We start from the raw sequence: 20,777 nt of genomic DNA on the forward strand, positions 1-20,777 counted from the left end.
TGGCGCTTCACGTATCACGCCCACTTAGTGACTGGGCGGGACAGGCATCAGCCTGGACAGGCATTTTTTCCCAAGTCGTAAAGTCATCACAACTCGGGGCAAAATGCCTTCTGGTGGGGGTCCCGAGGCCGCTATGAGTAGCCTGGGTACCAGCAACCAGCATAGCGGGGCTGGTAACTATACCACACTGTTGTGTTGTTGTATATGCTGGACAGCCCCATGAATAGGCTATGTGAAAGTGTTTTTTCCTAAATGGACAACCCCTTTAACACACTCATAAGACACTGGTGCTAACAGATTTATGGCACAGATTTTTAGATTTGCTTTTTTGGTAGCAAATGCACTGACTTTTGCTAGCCCCATTAAGATGAATGGAGAATTCCAAAGATTTCGCCAACAAATCTGCCACATCTAAATTAACCATATGACAGACATGTGGCCAGGAACATCCTGCTTGACAACTTCATTGAAATTTGTTAGGCAATTGGATTTGTTAGGCAATATGTCTATGGTGGCTGGTGCAACTAAAAACTATATCAGCTTTGGTAATTACAACAGAGAAAGGGAAATGCAATCCATGGTAATCAGATTTTAACTAAAAATATTTAAGTGGAGAACCTATTCAACAAGAGATTTTGTGAAATAACGCTCAACAAGCCAATCAGTAAATCATGGCCTCTAGGAAGGAGTGCTTTGGTGTAATGAGATTCCTCCTACCTACCTATCTGGCTGCACACTCAGCAAATCATTATTCCAAGGAGAAAGCCTCATTATAACCCAGATGCCTAAATAATCTTAAAATGCTTTCGGAATGTGACAAGGCCGTCTGTGATAGATGAGGGCTCTGTCTGCCAATGCTTCATTCTCTCTTATTCTATGTGGCTGATACCTGACAGTTCCTCTGATCTGAGGTTTGGTCTGCCCGGTCCACTTATTAATCCTGCAAGATCCTAGATAAGATCACATTTTTTTTAAATCTTCATGACTTTAGAATAATCCTTAAAGGGAAACAGCAGGTTAGAAGTATTTAATTTGCTTAGATGTTGCTATAGCACACAGGGCGCTGAGGATGAAGGTAAGTTTCTTACAGCCCACAGTGCATCGACCCGCCCCTTCCATCTGTGGTGAGAACAAAAGGACAAAAAAAAGTTTTCTCCGCATGTGTAAACAATTCTTCAATGTTTATTGCCTCTCCAAGAACAAAAGCACCTGACATATACAAGAGTCAATGGATTTTGCCAACTCACGATGGTCATACTTGGTGGCGTAGCTACCATGGAGGCAGACCACACAACTGCTACGGGGTCTGTGCAGTGCGGGGCTTGAGACAGTAGCTGGTCATACATTTCAGACAGCTTTGTAGTCAATACTGACCACAAGCTACCTTTCATGACCCCCCATACACATGCACACCAGTGTTGGCATACAGTATCTCCTCTAGGTATGGTGAAGTCCAACTGTGATCCTTCTCTCCCTCAATATCTGCTGGTGGGTATTATACACATATATTAGATGGTGGGCCGGCCCTATCAGTGAATACTATTAACATATAGAAGACATATACCTCTTTAGATGTGAACTGAGCCTTGTAGAAGCTGATCGGCTTTTGAAAGACCACCAGGACACCTCATATCTGAAGGCTTCCCATTTAATAGGTATAGCTCAGTATCACAAAGTATTAATCCAGTTTCATACTTGGAAATTAATTCCTGAGTTTTCACAGGAAAAAAAAAAAAGATTTTTTTCTCCTATCCCCATTCTCATTAATATTCGGTAAGCCATGAATTCAATTTCCCCCCTATTTTCAGATATTGTAATGTCTTTTTTAATGGGTTATTCTTAGTCCTTCAGCCATTTCACTTGAGGAGTGTGGAAGTCATTAGCATTGGAAATTTCCTTTGACTCGTCACTTTCATATTCATTGATTTTAGCTTCTTTTTGGATATCATTAGCCATTTCCATACTGACAATAATGAATCTGGCTGAATTATCTTATGTTTTCTCTTCGGAAAGAATGGTTTGTAGTTGCATTAATGCTGAGCATTGCAATAGATGATCAATGAGCACGGCGTCTGCCTCTCGCTGATAAACCTTCCTCGGATATTATCTTGGGAAATTGTTAAACTGTGTTCTATCTTTATTAATAGTAAAGGCAGAGGATTATGGTAGGGAATTGTATCAATAGCAATTTTCTAACGTTATTTCATTAATGGGGTCATCCGGTGGAGAATTACGATAAGAAAATGCACAGCTATGGGCAACTTTGAATTCCCTGACCTGTGTCATCAGGGCAAACACACTGTGGTAGCTTTGGTTCACACATGATGGCATTAAATAGCGTAGGGTGCCCTGATCACAAACCTTTTCATAGTTTCTTAATACGTTCCTGAGATATGTTGGGTTATAATTAGAGATGAACGAACCTCAAGCATGCTGGAGTCCATCCGAACCCGAACTGTCGTCATTAGATTAGTGGTGGCTGCTAAAGTTGGATAAAGCCCTAAGACTATGTGGAAATCATGGATATAGTCATTGGCTGCATCCACGTTTTCCAGACAACCTTAGAGCTTTATTCAACTTCAGCAGCCCCAGCTAATCAAATGCCGATCGTTCGGGTTCGGATGGACTCGAGCCCGAACCCGGTTCGCTCATCTCTAGTTATAATGTCTCTGACCATACAGTCAGTAATTGTGTATAGGCCATACACACCCCTTAATGTAAAACATTCATACCCCATGACTGTATAATCACACCCATAAATGATATTCACTCTCATTATCAAAATTAATGAGGTATTCCATGAAAAAAAAATCACTTTTCCCCCTATACACAGAATAGTGGAAAAGTAGGAGATCATGAGGGGTCTGACCTCTGCCGCTCTTTCTGTCGGCTCCATAGGAATGAATAGAGCCATGGGTCACGTGCTGTACCCACGGCTCTATTCATAACAGAGCTGACGGGGGCCTGATACAGAGATTGGCGAGGGTACAGAGGTCGGACTACCCGTGATCTCCTACTTTTGCCCTATCCTGTGGATAGGGCAAAAGTGAATTTTTCCTGTAATACCTCTTTAAGTTTATGCCCATCTCATTACTAACTAAATTGTCAGACAAGTTATACTGTAAACCCACATAACTCAGCTATTCATGATAGGAACATCTCATTTGTTAACATTGATTGGGAACAAATGCTCCTATGAACTTCCATTTAATCGATAATCAGCCCCAGTGATAGACCCACCCAAGACTGAAAGCCACCGTTGTACAACCTGAGAACAGTATGGCTTGTGATTACGTTTTTGACGAGAAAAAAAAAAAGACTTGGAGATTTGAGAGTAACCTGCAGATTGTTAATCTTGTATTCTTTTTTTTTCCTCCAGAAACATGAAGATGAAAGTGAAGCCTGGTTACACAGACAGGTAACATTTTTTTTTTAATGCATAAAAAATTGAAAACTTTCAATATCAAACGTTAAACACGATACAAATATAAACTTGCTTACTGATCAGATGAGAAGACATGTCTCCAGAGAGTAAGATTTTTGTAAAAATACAAAATGTTACTTTCTATGGTGGTTTTGGAGAAGTGGCTTCTTTCTTACCGAGCGCCTGTAAGGTCATATGCATGTAGGACACGTTTTTCTGTTATTACACTTTTTTTACCTGTTTATTCCGGCTTTTTCACAGGGTGTTTTGGTATTTCTCTTTAAAATCTTTTATATATTTCTGCGCTGAGCAAATGTGGCGGAATTCCGCCGTGGAATCCCGCCTGCCTCAGTGTGACACTGCTTCTCTATGGGAGGGCCCGCGCGCCTCCGCTCCTGCTGCTCTCGGCGCAAAGAATTGAGATGTCAGTTCTTTGAGCGGAGAGCTGAGGCACGCGAGCCTTCTCATAGAGAAGCAGTGTCACACTGAGGCAGGCAGGATTCAACAGCAGAAAGTTCCGCTGTGGAGTTCCGCTACATTTACTCAGTGTGAACATATCCTTACAGAGAACATAATAAACACACTATTACTCCACGGCGCTCCCCAGGGTCCTCCTAGGGGGTCTTCGAGTACCCCACTGACCACTCCTGTATCCACATCTAAGATGGACTTGTCCCATGGAATGACAGCCCTCTCAGCCGATTCAGTCAATGATTGGCTGAGTAGGCTGTCACTGTTGAGATGACTCAATCAGGCATTTAGTCAGGTAGTTTTAGTCACCGTAGTTTTTATGAAAAGAACAGCCCTTGCTTTCAATTAAAACAATGGCCCTTCCTTTTATAATGCAATGATTTGCATTGAAGTCAATGCAAACAACGGCTATTGTTTCATGAACAATGGCCGTTGTTTGGCTATGACCGTCAAAATAATGTTCATGTGATTTCTTTCCAGCCATTGTCGATAGACTGCAATGAAATTTTAAATTTCAAACAACAGCCATTGTTTGATACTCAAAACAACAGCCGTTGTTTTGAGTGCCAAATATGGGCCATTGTTATACGTTGTGAGAACATAACCTTAAACTGTAATCTGTGGAAATAGAATATGCAGAGGGGAGAAATATGAGCTTCAATTATTTTAAAAAAGTCTAGAAAAATTTGGTAACTTCAGAACATCGGGTGATCGTTGTCTCTATTACATGAACCGATAATCTTCCTATTTGGGCCAATTCAGTCTATTAATTCCATTATGAAATAATAAAAGAAAAAGTGTCCGCTCACCCAAACACGCTGTAGTGGTTAACTCAGTTAGCAGTGGTATCCTGAAGCACGTGGAAAGGCATTATAGCGGGCTGCAACCCGTAAGGCATCCAAAAAAGGTAAGTGTCCACAGCTTCTAAAGTATAAATATTTCTTTATTTGCGCATCAAAACTTAAAAAACAAAACAAAAAGTGAGCAGTGAGCTAAAAAAACGCCGACGCGTTGCGAGGTCCTCCCTCTTAATCATGGCTATCCATTATCCCTGTCCGCTATGTCCACAAACATCATCTGTCCATGAATTGTCGGGAGAGTCCAATACGCTCTACACTTACTGCTTTACGGCACTAACAATTTACACTAACAAAGTCTACAAAACGTATGGGGACCTTAACAGTGAGAGAGTAGAAATTCTATGATGTCTTTATCTTATCTTCCTGTGCGTGGCACCTAAATGGTAGGACATTTCAATGCAGACTTATATAAAATAGAAACCCATTAGAAAATCTAGGTGATAGATTTCCTTTAAGCTCAAACCATTGAGAGGTGAAATGCCCTTTCATGTATCCTCGTCATTTCATCTCCCCTTCCTATTGATGCACTGGACAATGTTAGGCCATTGATGTCCAGAAACTAATCACATGGTGTCCGCCAATCTCTATTTCACGTCGGCCTCCACATTATTTCTCCCAGGTAGATTGCTGTTTTTATTATAACAAAATACTATCTGTATGTGTTCTATGTGGCAGGTTGTTTTTCCACAGGGTTCTGTCTCTTTACGTCCAGCTATAATGTCTCGTAGGCTTCAGGATCAAATTCATAGTAAACTTGATTTGACAGGGACTTACGGTCTTTTGTAGCAGCTACATATTACCCGCGTGGCATCATTAGGCTGCAAGAGATGAGACTACAGTATGGGTAATAACAGTTAACGCTACACAATTGTTTTTCATACAGCTCAGCTCCGAGTGTTTAGCTGAACCATTAGACTATTGATTTTGGCCTCATGAATGCTAACGCTTCTATCTTGTCTGTATTTCAGAACGAACAGCCAATCTTCTCGAAGGACGGCAGAAAGTTCTTCTTTGTGAGAGCAATTCCACAGTTAGGTCGCGGGAAATTTCACCATATTGCTGTTTCTTCATCACAAGTAAGACATTACTCTGCAACATGGCTCGGGTGGTAATGAGTAAGGGTTAAGATATGTTCCCTAGTATGGCAAAAGAACTAAATAACCATAAATATACCATGGTGTTCAGCTTTTGTTGTATAATTTAAAGGATGCACTGTTGGCAGTACTGGGGTCCTGGGTTGAAGGACAACATCTTTAAGGAGTTTGTATGTTCTTCCTGTCACTCCAAAAACATCCAGATTGGTGAATTTAGATTGCGGACCCATGATGAAGGACAGGGGCCATATGATGATGTAGCACTGGTGCTACGAGATAAAATAATTATTATTTAAAAGAAGGATCATTTGCCATGATCCTAATGGCGCACTGTTTTTACTGATTCATCCATTTTTTGTTCTAGAACACCTCCATTCAGTAGTTATTCGTTTGGGCTCCTGTTATTTTTACTTCTAGTCAGTTCTGTCAACTGGTTGATGTCTCATTGACAACTGGTGACACTCAATAGACATTGTTGCAGTCTATGAATTGTCAAGCGGTAGTCACTAGAGATGAGGACGACTCGAGCATGCATCTTTGGTATTTGAAGAAGTTGGATGCAGCCCTAGGGAGTCCTGGAAAACTTGGATACAGCCTAAATGCCAAATGATCAGACTCGAGTATGCTTGAGCCGCGCTCATCTCCAGTAGTTACCACTGCTCTCCACTTTAAGAATTGCATTATGAACCACCTTAAGAAAGCAAAAAAATTGCCTGAAGAAATCATTTAAAGGGACACCGTCTCCAACTTTCATTTTATTGTGACCAAATGAGTCCAAGGAAGAGTGTACAGAAAAGACAACCCATGCACTGAACAGTGAAACTGGAAGCTTCCTTAGTGATGTGCTATTTGTGAATAGGACTAGTCCAGAAGGGTCGATTATCAGGGAGACATTATACAGCACAAGCCTGATGAAGGGCTTGGCCCAAAATGTTGCACTACCTATTAACATCACTGCTGTCTATATGAGATGTGGATGAATAAAACTGAGCACATTTTTATGTCTTATTACTTATGTTAAAGAGGTATTCCAGTAAAAAATTACTTTTCCCTATCCACAGGATAGGGGAAAATTAGGAGGTTGAGGGCGTCCGACCTCTGTACCCCCCGCCAGTCTCCGTATCGGGCCCCGCCGGCTCTGATATAAATAGAGCCACGGGTCAGGAACAACAGATCTTTTACTTCTTCCCCCAATTGTTTTGATTCTGGAAAGAATATAGCGTCTCATTGGAAATAATATTTTCGTTACGTTTCTTCATCTTTTAGGCTAACAACAGTAATGACAACTTACAGTCTATCACCTCAGGAGACTGGGATGTTACGGAGATTCTGGCATATGATGAAAAGAATCAAAAAATGTAAGTATTTAATGATACACATGTACATTCATGATTCAGTATCATAAGGCATTATATAGCCATCTTTATAGCCATTAAGAAACATAAAGATCTTTAATTTATTTATTACCATGTTTCTTCAAAAATAAGCCCTACCCAAAAATATGTTGTAGCTTAAAGGAGTTATCCAGTGCTACAAAAACATGGCCACTTTTCCCCCTCTCTTGTCTCCAGTTCAGGTGCAGTTTGCAATTAAGCTCCATTTACTTCAATGGAACTGAGTTTGAAACCCCATCTGGAGACAAGAGAGGGGGAAAAGTGGCCATTTTTTTCCGCACTGGATATCCCCTTTAATTTTGCAGGGTCCTTGGAATAGGCTTGAAATATAAGCCCTACTCCAAAAATAACGTCACTGACATCACAGAAACAGAGAATAAGGGCCCTATTACATGGAAAGATTATTTGAGCTGACCATAAAATCATTGTTAATCGTTCGCAAATCTTTCGGTGTATGTACGCATCGTTCATTTGTTATTACGACTATCGTTCTGTGTATTATGGTGAATGATTTCAGGTTGTTCACAAAAGCGCTTTTGTGTAATCGTTAATCAGACAAAATAAAAAATCGTTTTGTCTAATAAGACCCTAAGCATACCCTAGCTCCCAACTGTCCTGGACAAGTGCCCCGCTACCTCCCACCATGACAGCGCGAAACCACCCACTGCTGAGTCCAGCCTCCTGATTTAGCGAATTTGAGCCAGATCTACAACTATACAAATAGATTTGCTCATCTCTAACTGGTATACTGTATAGGTAATCGTTAGAGATGAGCAAATTTACAGTATTAACAACGCCGGCTGCCTTTGAACTCTGTGCCGCTCCAGTTGCTGGGAAGAGCTGGATCCAGTCTGGGAAACTGGGAGAAGTTTCCCAGGACTGGATCCAGCTATACCAGGAACCCAGGAAGGATCAGCATGGAGCTGAAAGGCAGCTGGCTGATAAGCCGACTGCCGAGCTAACAAAGTGAGTTAAGTACTGTAAATTTACTCATCTCTATTAATGGTACAATTTTACCCCCAGACAACATGAGTTCAAAAAGAAAAGGCTACTCCATGGAGTAGAAGAAAGGATTTGAGCAAAATGTGTAATTGTTCCTAAATTAAAAAAAATAAGATCTACCCCAAAAATAAGCCCTAGCCCATTTTTAAAGAAATAAAAATATCTTATTTTGACTATATAAAGGTAGAAAAGCAATTAGAGCAATATACTGAATAAAAGTTGCAGGATGACGCATATAACTTACAAAGTGATCTGTCTATGACTATATTTATTACCTAGACTAGTGTTGCCCATAGGGACCATTTGGGTTAAAGTTTACAAAGGATCTGAACAACCCCCTTTCTTTTTTATATTTTTAATATTTTTCTTTTCTATTTATTTAAATATTTTTGTATCCTACCCAAATATTTACTCAGCTGTGATCTAGCTGTTAAAATAAGAGTCCTGTGCTCTGTTTCTTGCAGATTGCACTTAGTTATATAGCGGGCTATAGACGTTAGATTGATGTCAGCACGCCCTGTCGTCTTCGTCAGGTTCCAGTGACAATGTCTATAAAGTCTGTCAGGCACCTTGAACATCTGTTCTCAGGGGAAAATTTAATTAGACAGGTTGAATTTTCTTATCTGGTTCTTCAGATAAGAAGCCCTAAAGGTGTTCGGTGGCTGTTCATCCTTTTCTCCGCTATAAGAATATACACGCATTCAGCAGACCATGATATTGGAGAATACTATAATATTGGGGAATAGTCATGGGACGGAAGGGATAATGTTTCTCCTTGAGGAGAGCGCCCCAAGGCATACAGAGACTTATAGGCTGCTCTGGGAATTTTGGAAAAAAAAGGATATGCAAGGTAGTTTTCATTCAAAGGGTGCCACCTTTTCAGGTAGTATCTCTTCAGGTCAGTAACTGACACCTTTAAGAAGCTTTAGAACATGACGAGATTTAAAGGGGTTATCTAGGCTTAGAAAAACATGGCTGATTTTTTCCAAAAACAGCATCACTCTTGTCCTCGGTTGTAGGTTGGTTGTAGTTCATGTGTACGTTTTGCAGCTTTTTTCTAATCCTGGATAACCCCTTTAATAAGCCAAGCTAAAATCTCTCCCAGAAGGAAACGTTGCTTAGCTGTAGACAGTTGTTTTGGAGTTGCTGCTCCTTGTCAGTACAAAGCAAGGTGCTGGCTTGATGCGGAGGCCTGTGCCATGGGACCAAAAAGGAAATCATTATCCTTATATTAAGTATAAAAACTCTAAAAAAATAAATAAAAAAAAACATGACCAGACCAGTATAGCTGTCAGTGACAGTGCCACTTTTATCCTAGTTAATATTGGGTATTGCAGCTCAGTTCCATTAAAGGGGTAGTGCGGCGCTAAGCAATTATTCACAAAATAACACACATTACAAAGTTATACAACTTTGTAATGTATGTTATGTTAGTGAATGGCCCCCTTCCTCGTGTCCCCCACCCACCCACGCTAAACCTGGAAGTGTGGTGCATTATACTCACCTGATTCGTGTCGACCCCCGGCCACCATCTTGTGAGAATGATGTAATCTTCTAACCTCTGCAGCCGTCCCTCATGCCGGCCCCCCTCTGCCGCGTCATCAGCTGCTCAGCCGCGACTGGCTGAGCATAACTAAGCTCAGCCAATCGAGGCTGAGCAGCTAATGACGCGGCAGAGGGGGGCCGGCATGAAGAAGAGCTGGTGCAGTCCGTCCGGCCTCCCGAAGACAACGTCATTGTCCCCAAGATGGCGGCCAGGGTCGACACGAATCAGGTATGTATAGTGCACTACACTTTCGTGGGTGGGGGTTACACGGGGAAGGGGGCCATTCACTACCATAACATAAATTACAAAGTTGTATAACTTTATAATGTGTGTTATTTACTGAATAATTTTCCAACGCCGCACTACCCCTTTTAAGTGACGGGAGCTGTTATATTGCTTACAACCTGAGGCCTTATGCACACGTTCAGTATTTTTTTTATGTCCATAGATTCCTCCCGTTATCCACCCGTCCAATCCTCTAAAAAGTACAGATTGGGAATCTGTAGTGCATGTTTCCGTAAATCCGTTTTTAAGAAACACAACCTTTCAAAATGTGACAAATGACTCCTTATTTTTTTACGGAAAAGGTTACAGTTCATAGAAAATAGGGGATCCCATTGAGTTCTATAAGAGAATCCACAAAAAAAATCCGGGTCCACACAAGGACATGTCCTTTTTTTCAGGATTGGTTTAAGTCCTTGTAATCTACTGATCATGTGAATAGCCCAATAGACATCAATGTGTACTAACTCGAGTACAGAAATACTTATCTGTAGATTACTGGATGTGTGAATAAGGCCTGAGGACAGATGTGGTGTGGTTTTTCTATGTTTTTCTAATCCTGGAAACCTAAAAAAGTTTCATGTTTGGCGAAACTTCCAAATGTACATGCAACCATGGGGTTAATGTGGATTTTGCCTTAGTTAAGGTTATAGCAAGATGAAGAAAAATGCAGAGACATGAAAACATATAAGCAATCAATGCAAGCTCCAAAAAATGGAGGAAAGTGCCTTTTATTACAGGTGCATACTTGCCTGAGAGCGAGGGAATTGGTGCACTCACCCTCACCCCAATATTTAGTAACACCTTATATATCAACTACACACAAGTCCACAGGCAGTGTTCCTCACCAGTTAGCTAACCAGTTTGTATTTATCAGCTCATGTCCAAGGTGCTCAGCACAAGACTATATGGAACCATCACAGAAAACTAGAGAATGCTAGCAGATGCTCTTTATGTAACACTAATACTGAATGATGAGTTTAGGGAGGCCTCTTCCCCCACAGCGTCTGCCTCGGATTGTTTAGTAGCAAATGCAGTTTGATTACTTTTTTCTATGGGAAGGAACACATGGAAGCTTGTAGGATTCTATCCTTGTCTGTTTCTTGTTACAAGTTTGAAGCACAAATACAAGCAAGAGTAAAGTCAATTTGGTGTTAGAAAGTTATACATATTTGTAAATTACTTCGATTTAAAAATCTCAAGTCTTCCAGTACTTATGAGCTGCTGTATGTTCTGCAGGAAGTGGTTTATTCTTTCCATCCTGACACAGTGCTCTCTGCTGCCACCTCTGTTTGTGACAGGAACTGTCCAGAGCAGAAGCAAATCCCCATAGAAAACCTCTACTGCTCTGGACAGTTTCTGAACAGAGGTGGCAGCAGAGAGCACTGTGTCAGAATGGGAGGAATACAACACTTTTTGCAGAACATACAGCAGCTGATAAGTACTGGAAACGTGAACATTTTAAATAGAGGTAAGTTACAAATCTTTAATGTCTACATGGTTAATGCAAAAGAGATGAATCCTCAATAAAGAGTGATTGTTCCCACTAAATTTATAGAGTTTTTGCAATTTAAATTAATGAAAAATTAGTGTGCTAGTGTAAAGCGGTGGTGAAATACACTACACTAACCTTGTCGAGTTATGGTGCCTCTAGTTACTCCCCCTGATGACGCCCTCTCCCTGCTCTGCTGATGATATTTTAACCACTACAGCCAATAACTGAAGTTACATTGTGCTCATGAGAACCTCATAAGAGTGCAGCATCAGGGGAAGTAGACAGAGGCACCAAGTATGGATCAGAGTAGCAGACCTAGGCCTTATTTTACACTCCTAGCAGTACATTCTTTATGCAAAAACCCTTTAAGTGGTAGTCAGCAGCATCTGACGGCTGCTTATCCTTCTCTCCCCTACGCAACATGGACTCTCTGCCAATGGATTTCTTGTACTTGGCAGGAAGGTAGAGTTCTGAACAAATAATGGAGTGTACTTTCTTAACAATTATTGGTAGAAGCATTATCACTTCTTTTCCATATGTTAAAACGGAAAACGGACCGCGGCACCGGCTTCCCTGTGCCGGCGCCGATCGATCCGTGGGTTCAGGTTAAAGAGGATGTACCGGGTGGTACATCCTCTTTAAGCAGTGGCTTAGGAACACTTAAAGCGTAACTGTCATGTTTTTTTTTATTGCAGAAATCAGTAGTATAAGCGATTTTAAGAAACTCTGTAATAGGTTTCATCAGCCAAAAAAGCCTCCTTCTGTACTCAAGAAGCAATCTCCCAGCCTCCCCCCCTGACTTCTTATCTGTGCATTATCAGGCAAACACGTCTTCATTACAGAGAAGCCAGTGAAGACAGGTTCTGCTCTCTCCATTGTAAGCCTAAGAAGGGGGGAGGGGCCGAGGGAGATGAGGGAGCAGGAAGAGGTGACATGAAGGTCAGCTGTTTGTAGACTCTCTGGGCACCTAAAACGCTAAATTCAGGGGTCAGAAAGGTCAGTGCTTATCTATGAACTTACTGAGAGAAGATTGTAGGGTGTTGTGCTGTGCAGAAATCCTCCGTGCTCAGTCACTCCTAACAGCCCCTCCCCTCTCCATAGCCACATAATGGACACAGAAATCCTGCTGCTTCTGATGTGAGGGGGGAGGCTGGGAGATTGCTTTTTCAGTACAGAAGGAAACTCTTTTAGTACATAAAACCTATTACAGAGTTTCTTAAAATCGCTTGTACTGTTGATATTTAATGTTTTCAGAAAAATGGCCCTGAAATGACAGTTACGCTTTAAGCAGGGTTTCCAATGTCTATAAGTTCCTGAACAGTCTGTAAAAATAGGAAACTTTTATTTTTATTTTTTTTTTCAGTGTTGGGTTCTCGTTACTCGAATCAAGTATTTTCAATGCTTGAGTGTCTAACTTGAGTAATGAGCCCCATTGTAATCAATGAGAAACTCAAGCATTTAACCAGGTGCCCCCTGCTCGGGAGAGCGGAGATGCCTGGTTCACCTATTACAATCCTTTGTGCAAATTTTAGTACATTTTATTTAAACATCCCTTCAAAAGCCAAAATAGAAGAAAAAAAAAAAAAGAACGAAAAAATGAAATACCCAAGTATCACAAGGTAGAGCATCAAACTTGATCCCAATGCTTGATTGAGCACTATGCTTAACCAAGCATGCTCGCTCAACACTACGGAGGGCACCGAAGCCGGTATTTACAATTGTAATTACAATCATTAGAATAAATGATGGCAAAGAGTTCATATCAGTATATTATATTACAGACATAAATATCTATAATCTACATTATTTTTTATGATTTTTCCAACCATGCATAAAAAAGGTTAATATGTTGTCCAGAAAAAAAAAATCAGGTTGGCAACCCCAGTTTAGGGAAGCTAGGAAATTGAGGTACAGGAGTTCTTGATAAAAATTCCCTAAAAAACAATAGAAAGTTTTTAAAAAGTGAGCTGAATTCCTACAAGACTAATGCCAACACTTGCCCAACCTGATAGAAAATATCAACTATTACAAGACCTGTCATTCCTGGCCACAGTGAAATATAATAAAATGGGCTTTTTTCCAATTGCCATACAGCGAAGGCATTTTGTGTGCGTTAGGTCGCAGCTCCTGAGGTCTAACAATCATTGAGAATTCACAAAGGTTTCAATAAGATACCGTGACTCTTTTCATCAATCTCAGCTTCCCACGTCTTTTCAGGAGGAAGTTTCTCTCGGCGGCCTGTTGTTGTCAGAAGGAAGAAGGGGAAGAAAAAAAAACTATCAAAAAATTTCTAGGTCACTCGAAAAGGAAGTTACAAGTTTGTCAGCTTGACAATAGAAAAGATTTGTTAAACGAGAATGAACTCGCAAGATCGCTGAAGCATCCGACGGCACTTGGCAATTTCTCATCTCGCACCTCCGCTTCATATAATAAGACGAGATTCGGGTGTCGCGAAATAAAAGAGAAATAAATTAATGAACCGATTACTTAAGACTAATGATCAGCAAAAAAATAATCAAAAAGAAAGAATGTATTTTTCATTAAATAATCCTCTTCACATAAAGGCGATTCCAGATCAAACATGGGCATTGTTTCTACAGAAACTAGATTAATGATTTGGGGCCGAGAATGTAAAGGAAAATAGTTCAAAGTCGCCGCCGTTTCCCCGTCAGCATTTTAGGCTTTAATTTTTTTTTTTCCTCTATAACTATAACTACCTGCTGGTACTTTATATCTTTTATGTGAGACGTATATTCTCTATTCCCTCTTTAATCTGTGTTTTTAATTTCGTGTAGCTACTTTCTCAGCACGGAGGACTCCCCCACACGCAGACAGTTATACAGGTAAATAGGCTTTGATCTGTTACATTGTGCTGGGAAGTAACTGCGGGGCACAATTTCGGGATGTCTTATTTGAGAAGCTTGTGTGGATAATATTATCATATAGTAGTCAAGCGTGAGGTATTGTTTGGTATAATGCTGTTTTTAATTTGTATAGAATGGTTTAGACCGCACAGGTACAATTTTTATTAAATAGCTTGTTGATTCAGATGTCTACATGAAGCACCGTAAGGCTAGGTTCACACTTTGTAAAAACAACGGCCGTTGTTATGAAATATGGCCATTGTTTTTACATAAGCAACTTCTGACCTTTTTCCTGGTAGTACAGTGCAAATCAAGTATACACACAGTATACACTCCAGTCGGGATTCCAAGTGGCCACACTCAAAATTGACATGTAGATTTTGTGCGGCCACTATTCATTGAATAGCGGCCGCACAAAATTGACAGTGCAGACAATGCAAAGTGCGGCTCTGACTCCGGCCACACATGCCCGCATTCTGATTCAAAAGAAATTAAGTTGAGTTGGTAGGCCACCGTACAAAGCAGATCAGGGATGGGTAACCTGTGGCCCTCCAGCTGTTACAAAACTACAATTCTTATCATGGCAGGGCAGCAAAAGCTTTAGCTTTCTGGGTATGATGGGAATTGTAGTCCTGCAACTGCTAAAGGGATGAAGGTTCACTTTTCCTGGATTAAGGCTCTATTACACAAAATCAATATCAGCCTTACTTGACCGATTACCGGCCGTTCAAGCCGATAATCATTTTGTGTAATAGGACATGTTAAAAGGCCACTGGCGGCCGACATGCACAATGTCAACTGATTTTGGTCTTTCAACATGGTGAAAGAGCACGATTAGTGTAGCGATGGTCTGATGCGCGTTGCGGAGCGTGGCAGCAGACCACCACTGACTTCAATCGGCAGCCTGTCACGAGGATGCCGGTGCCGCAGTCCTTTTTTTAAAATGTGGCCAGATTCCCGCATATGGCACCGTCCGAGGGTGAAGCACTGGAGGCGGGCCGGTCTGTCCTAATGGGAGAAAACCCCCTCCCCTCTATGATGTGGCTCCATTAAAATCAATTGAGCCACGTCTTAGAGGGAGGGAGGGTTCCACCTACTGGGGGCTGGCTGGCCCACCTCCAGTGCTTAACCCCTGGATGGTGCCCAGGAACAGGACGGCACTGTATGCAAAAACAATTAAAATCCATGGAGCCACGTCATAGAGGGACAGGGGTTTCCACCCACTGGGGGCAGGCTTGCCCGCCTCCAGTGCTTCACCCCTGGACGGTGCCCAGTAGTAGAACCGCACCAAATGCAGAAACCAGGCTGCGGTTCAAAAAAAAGTACCGCGGCACAGGCATCCTTGCGACAGTGCTTCTCTATCCATGTAAATATCAGAAAAGCGATGTACCGGTGGTACTTTCCCTTTAATCTATTTTATATGGCCAGCCTTAGTTTGGTGTACATTTTCCATAAGATGTAAGTAATATATCTGCTTAGACTTAGCATTACGGTAGCTGTGTCAATGTTGTTTTCTTTATGATTCAGGAAAGTAATTAGATAATCGTTAGTCTATATGTTTAGCGTTCTCGCTTTCGTCTCCGTGCTGCATCCATTATAGCTGCTTGTTGTACTGTGAATTGAGACTCATGTAAACTAAGATTGATACACTCTGCTAATTATTTTCTTTGCAGCACTAACACCAACGGGAGCTTCAACAGACAGTGCATCTCCTGCTTATTGATTGAGAACTGTACTTATGTCAGCGCCTCGTTCAGTCACACTCTGGAGTACTTCTTACTGAAATGTGAAGGTATTATAGCTAGAGCAATACATTAACGCGTCTTCTACAATGAATAATGGAGCTATACGGGATCACATGATATGCCAAAAAGTCTTTGCATGAGCAAAATTCCACTCATGATTTATTTAAAGAACTAGAAAATGGCTGAAAAGAAGGCACTTATTGTTTTGTTTTTTTCTGCCGCCTCTCTTTATTTACAGTAGACGTCTCTTCTTGGGCAGATGTTTTCTATTGTTAATCTCAATCAAAGTAGACATTCTGCAAAATTACGTAATTGGCAGATTTTTAGATTTACAGATCATTTTATTCTTCAAACTCGTATAGTCTAAAAACTTATTCTCCAATCCTATACAGTCTGAGGCCACGTTCACACAATACATATTGTAGCATTGCAACAGCGGCTCCTATTTAGTGAAAAATCAAATAACATTGTTTTCTGTGGAATCCCGGCCGGATACACAGTATACACTCCGGTCGGGATTCCATGTGGCTGCACTCAAAACTGACATGTCAATTTTGTGCGGCCGCTATTCATTGAATAGCGCCGCACGAAATTGACAGTGCAGACAATGTAAAGTGCTGCTCCAGCTCCGGCCACACTTTACATTGTCTGCAATGGTTAATAGGAATGCGGGCACATCGAATGTGCCCGCATTCTGATTGAAAATAAATTAAGTTCATCCGGCCGGTACTGCAATACCAGCAGTGTTGAATTTCACAGACAGCGGCCACACAACGGCCACAACGTGTCACAGAACGGCCGCTGTCTTACAGCATTTGAACATAGCCTTAACCATAGAGAATCTTACACATTCTCCGAATCCAAACGCTCAACATTTGACTCCCGGCATCTGGAGAAGTTGTATGTCGCTGATAGCTGTACTAATGTTTTCTAGGACTCCCCAGGTGGCATCCAACTTCTCTAGATGCCAGGAGTAAAAATTGGGTGTATTTTACCTGTATAAAAATTTTTTCAAAGTTTTTATATAAGTCATACATTGACTAACAGGGTAGTCACCTATAGGTGTCACTAGAGAGAGTTTATTTTTTTTACTTCTGGTGTTGGGCTTATTTGCATATGCTTTTCCTATGGAACTTTGCTTGGATCTCTTCAATAAAAAAACAGAATCATGAAATACAATGCTTTTCATTTCAACAATATGCATACATTTTTTAAATTGCAGTATTATTTTATACATGTATACAGTTGCATACTCAGGAACATACATTCGGCAGAAAATAGTAGAAGCGACGACACTAAATAAAGTGCTTAAGTGCAGCATTAACCTTGCCTAAGTTAGCCTCCGGGTCTGATTTTTTCCTTTGCTTTGGTTTTCCGGCTTTTCAATTCTATTTTTATTGAATTGTCTCATTAAAGTGGAGATGTCATAATAGAGTGAGACTGGTCAGAGGGAATCTCATGTTTTATTCAAGTAATGGAAAGTATATATATATATATATATATATATATATATATATATATATATATATATATAATTTTTTTTTCTGCAGAAGGTGAAATTTTACATTCCGAAGAAATCAAGTTCCTATGATGATGATGATAGATAGAATACATTTGATTAAATTAGAGGAATAAAACATGTGAAGAGATTCCTTTTGTACAGTCATATTCTATTATGGCATCAGCTTAACAATCAGTCCCTAAAGAATAAAAGAATAACCTAAACCAGGCAGTACTGTCTGTGAAAAGCAACTCACATTGTTTTCACCAGATTAAAAAAAAAAATTAAATATTAGCTATGTCTCAACAAAAGTAATGTGCGCCTGTTGTTTGTGGGATAATATCTTCGCTATGAGAACTTCATGTATCAAATATAAATTATTCATAAGGCAACAAATAAAGAGATCTGCAATCGGCAAATAGATTCCACGCTTGCCAATTATCTTAGTTTTGCAGCGTTCTCTCTTCTCAGTTCTTGTCGCTGGCAGCTGCTCTTTTAAATCATTCATCAATGTATAAGAGGGGCAGTATAGTAGATGTGGCCACCAAGCGGCTGAATTTCCTTTGTTTACAGGCTGGGACTTGTGCTTGTGGAATAACATTATTAGCTACATAGACCCGAGAATTTAGACAAGTTGTTATATGAATGATATTCTGTGGGGCGTTTTAAGTCCTATGATTTTTTTTTTTTTTGTAGTCAGCAGATATTTCTCACAGATGTCAGCGTTTGTTTTCTTCGAATGCAGCGCATTTACATGTTGCCTGCAGTAAAGGAAAAGTTTGATCCTGGTAAAGTGAGATGTAGACATAAATAGCTAGGTAGAAGAAAATATAGTGAATTCATACCAAAAATAAAGAGGTTATGGATAAGTTTCATAATTATTAGGGGCAAGATACAGGAAAAGTAGAGTAGACGCTACTTAAAGCGACTCTGCACCCACAATCTGTCCCCCCCAAACCACCTGTACCTTCGGATAGCTGCTTTTAATCCAAGATATGTCCTGGGGTCCGTTAGGCAGGTGATGCAGTTATTGTCCTAAAAATAACTTTTAAACTTGCAGCTCTATGCCAAACAGCCGTGGCCTAGAGTATCTGTGCCTTAGCCTTGCACCGCCCCTCCATCCCTCCTCCCCACCCTCTTTATCATTAGGAATGCCACTGGCAGGATTTTTCTTATTCCTCTGCAGTGAACACTGCACAGGTGCCTTAACGATCCAGCCCATGTGCCGTGTTCTCTTAGCTGATGAATAGAAGAAAATCTGCCTGGGGGTATTCCTAATGATGAAGAGGGCGGGGAGGAGGGACAGAGAGCTTGTGCCAGCCTAATGCACACACACTCTAGGCCACAGCCGTTTGACACAGGGCTGCAAGTTTAAAAGTTGTTTTTTAGGACAATAACTGCATCACCTGCAGAAGGGACCCCAGGACAGATCTTGGATTAAGAGCAGCTATCCGAAGGTACAAGTAGTTTGGGGGCTCAGATTGTGGGTAAAGAGTCGCTTTAAAGGGAACTAATCAGCCCAATCTGGTTGATATGGTTCCCTGGAGCACTGTATAAAGTTCCTAAGCAACCCGCGACATGTAATGGCCATGGCTGCAGCAGAAGCTTTATACGACAGAGAAAGAAGTTTTATTACTCAGGCACACGGCAGGCAGAAGTGAGGAGGTAGTCATCTCAGCGGCTCCCTGCCCGTGTTTAGTCATCACTTACTGGTCTCTTTCCCTGTCAATCATCCCGCCGAGGGCACTAACAGGCAGAGAGCGGTGACTACACATGGGCGGGGAGCAGCTCAGATGACCTACTTCTGCAGTGTAAAGCTTCTGCTGCAGTCACAGACGGTACGTGCCAATTGGGCTGATTGGTTCCCTTTAAAGTGCTACTGTCACTTTAAAAAATAAATATGATGTCACACAGCCATTGCAAAAGTTTTGATCGGTCAGAGCCTAGGTTTTCAAACTAGCACCGAATGGGGAAGCGCATGGCAGAGCACTTCACTCTGCTGCTCACTGCTCTCCCCATTTCATTGTAGGTTCACTATGAAGCTGTTCTCTATAGAGCAGCAAGCCAGGTGATTAAACTACATGCGTCCCTCTGTTTTATCTACCGATTGGTGGTGGTCCGAACATCTGGACCCCGGCAGATCATACGTGACAGGACAATTTATTTTTTTTAAGTGAGAGTAACTTTTTAAGAGGGGAAGGTCACAATGTGTGTGTTTTGTGTGTAACCTGTGTTCTAGTGTTGCAATGTATAATAATGGCCAAAAAGATCTCTGGGAATATTCAAGCACAAATGCCCAGAAGGGGAATAATCCTATAGGCATGATTATTCCATTCCTTCTACCCCGTTTTTGCCAGCCTACAGCCAGTAGTAGTAGAGCAAGGAGATGAAGAGCAGTTCCACATAACTACAAGTCAGACTACATAGAGGGTTTGTTTGTAGTCTGTAACCATGGAAATAGGTCTGCATAGTTGCTGTAGGCATTAAAGGACAGGGCAATTTTTATTTGAAGATTTGAGCAATTCATAAAAATGTGTTGCATAATTTTTTTATGAATGTGCTCAGTCATCATTTCAGCACCGCTAGAAGGCTATTGTTATTATTGTCATTACCAGTAATGTTATTGTTCTTATGTCTTATCTTTACTTTAGGTCCAAGGGTTCCTGTTGTTACTATTCATAACACAACTGACAACCAAAGTAAGTAAAAAAAAAAAAGGATTGAATGCTCAATATTGGGTGCATGTAGACTGCTACACATAGTAGTAGCAGGTGAAATAAAACTGTGTGAATTGTGCATGATTTCCCCATTGAATTTAATTAAAATACACCTCTTTGCGGGAAGGAAAGAGGTGTATTTTAAAATTAAGTGGAATATGTAATAAGAAAATTACCTATTATTTAATAATTAAAAAAATAATTAGTGACTCTTTTTTTAATTTTTTAAACTGCTGTAAAGTGATCTGTACAGCATTGCAGCGAAATGTGACACTGCGCTCCTGTGCTGAGAGTTAACCCTATAGATATTGCGGTCAGCACGACCGCAGCATCTATAGGGCTCCTGACAGAGAATTCTCCCTCTACAAAGGGAGAATTCTCT

At 40.9% G+C, this 20,777-nt stretch overlaps 1 protein-coding gene across 3 annotated transcripts in view; it reads left to right on the forward strand.

The window, feature by feature from the left end:
* The window catches only part of DPP6 (dipeptidyl peptidase like 6), a 1,116,244-nt gene that overhangs the window by 1,053,004 nt on the left and 42,463 nt on the right, over window positions 1-20,777 (forward strand). For all 3 annotated transcript variants that reach the window (XM_069958878.1, XM_069958876.1, XM_069958877.1), the window contains 6 exons: window positions 3,380-3,418; window positions 5,724-5,831; window positions 7,116-7,207; window positions 14,364-14,411; window positions 16,106-16,224; window positions 20,330-20,377. In XM_069958878.1, coding sequence (XP_069814979.1) covers window positions 3,380-3,418; window positions 5,724-5,831; window positions 7,116-7,207; window positions 14,364-14,411; window positions 16,106-16,224; window positions 20,330-20,377 — 454 coding nt within the window. The remainder of the gene's footprint in view (window positions 1-3,379; window positions 3,419-5,723; window positions 5,832-7,115; window positions 7,208-14,363; window positions 14,412-16,105; window positions 16,225-20,329; window positions 20,378-20,777) is intronic.

The sequence above is a fragment of the Dendropsophus ebraccatus genome, chromosome 2 (assembly GCF_027789765.1).
Source record: "Dendropsophus ebraccatus isolate aDenEbr1 chromosome 2, aDenEbr1.pat, whole genome shotgun sequence".
In the NCBI taxonomy this organism is placed as follows: Eukaryota; Metazoa; Chordata; class Amphibia; order Anura; family Hylidae; genus Dendropsophus; species Dendropsophus ebraccatus.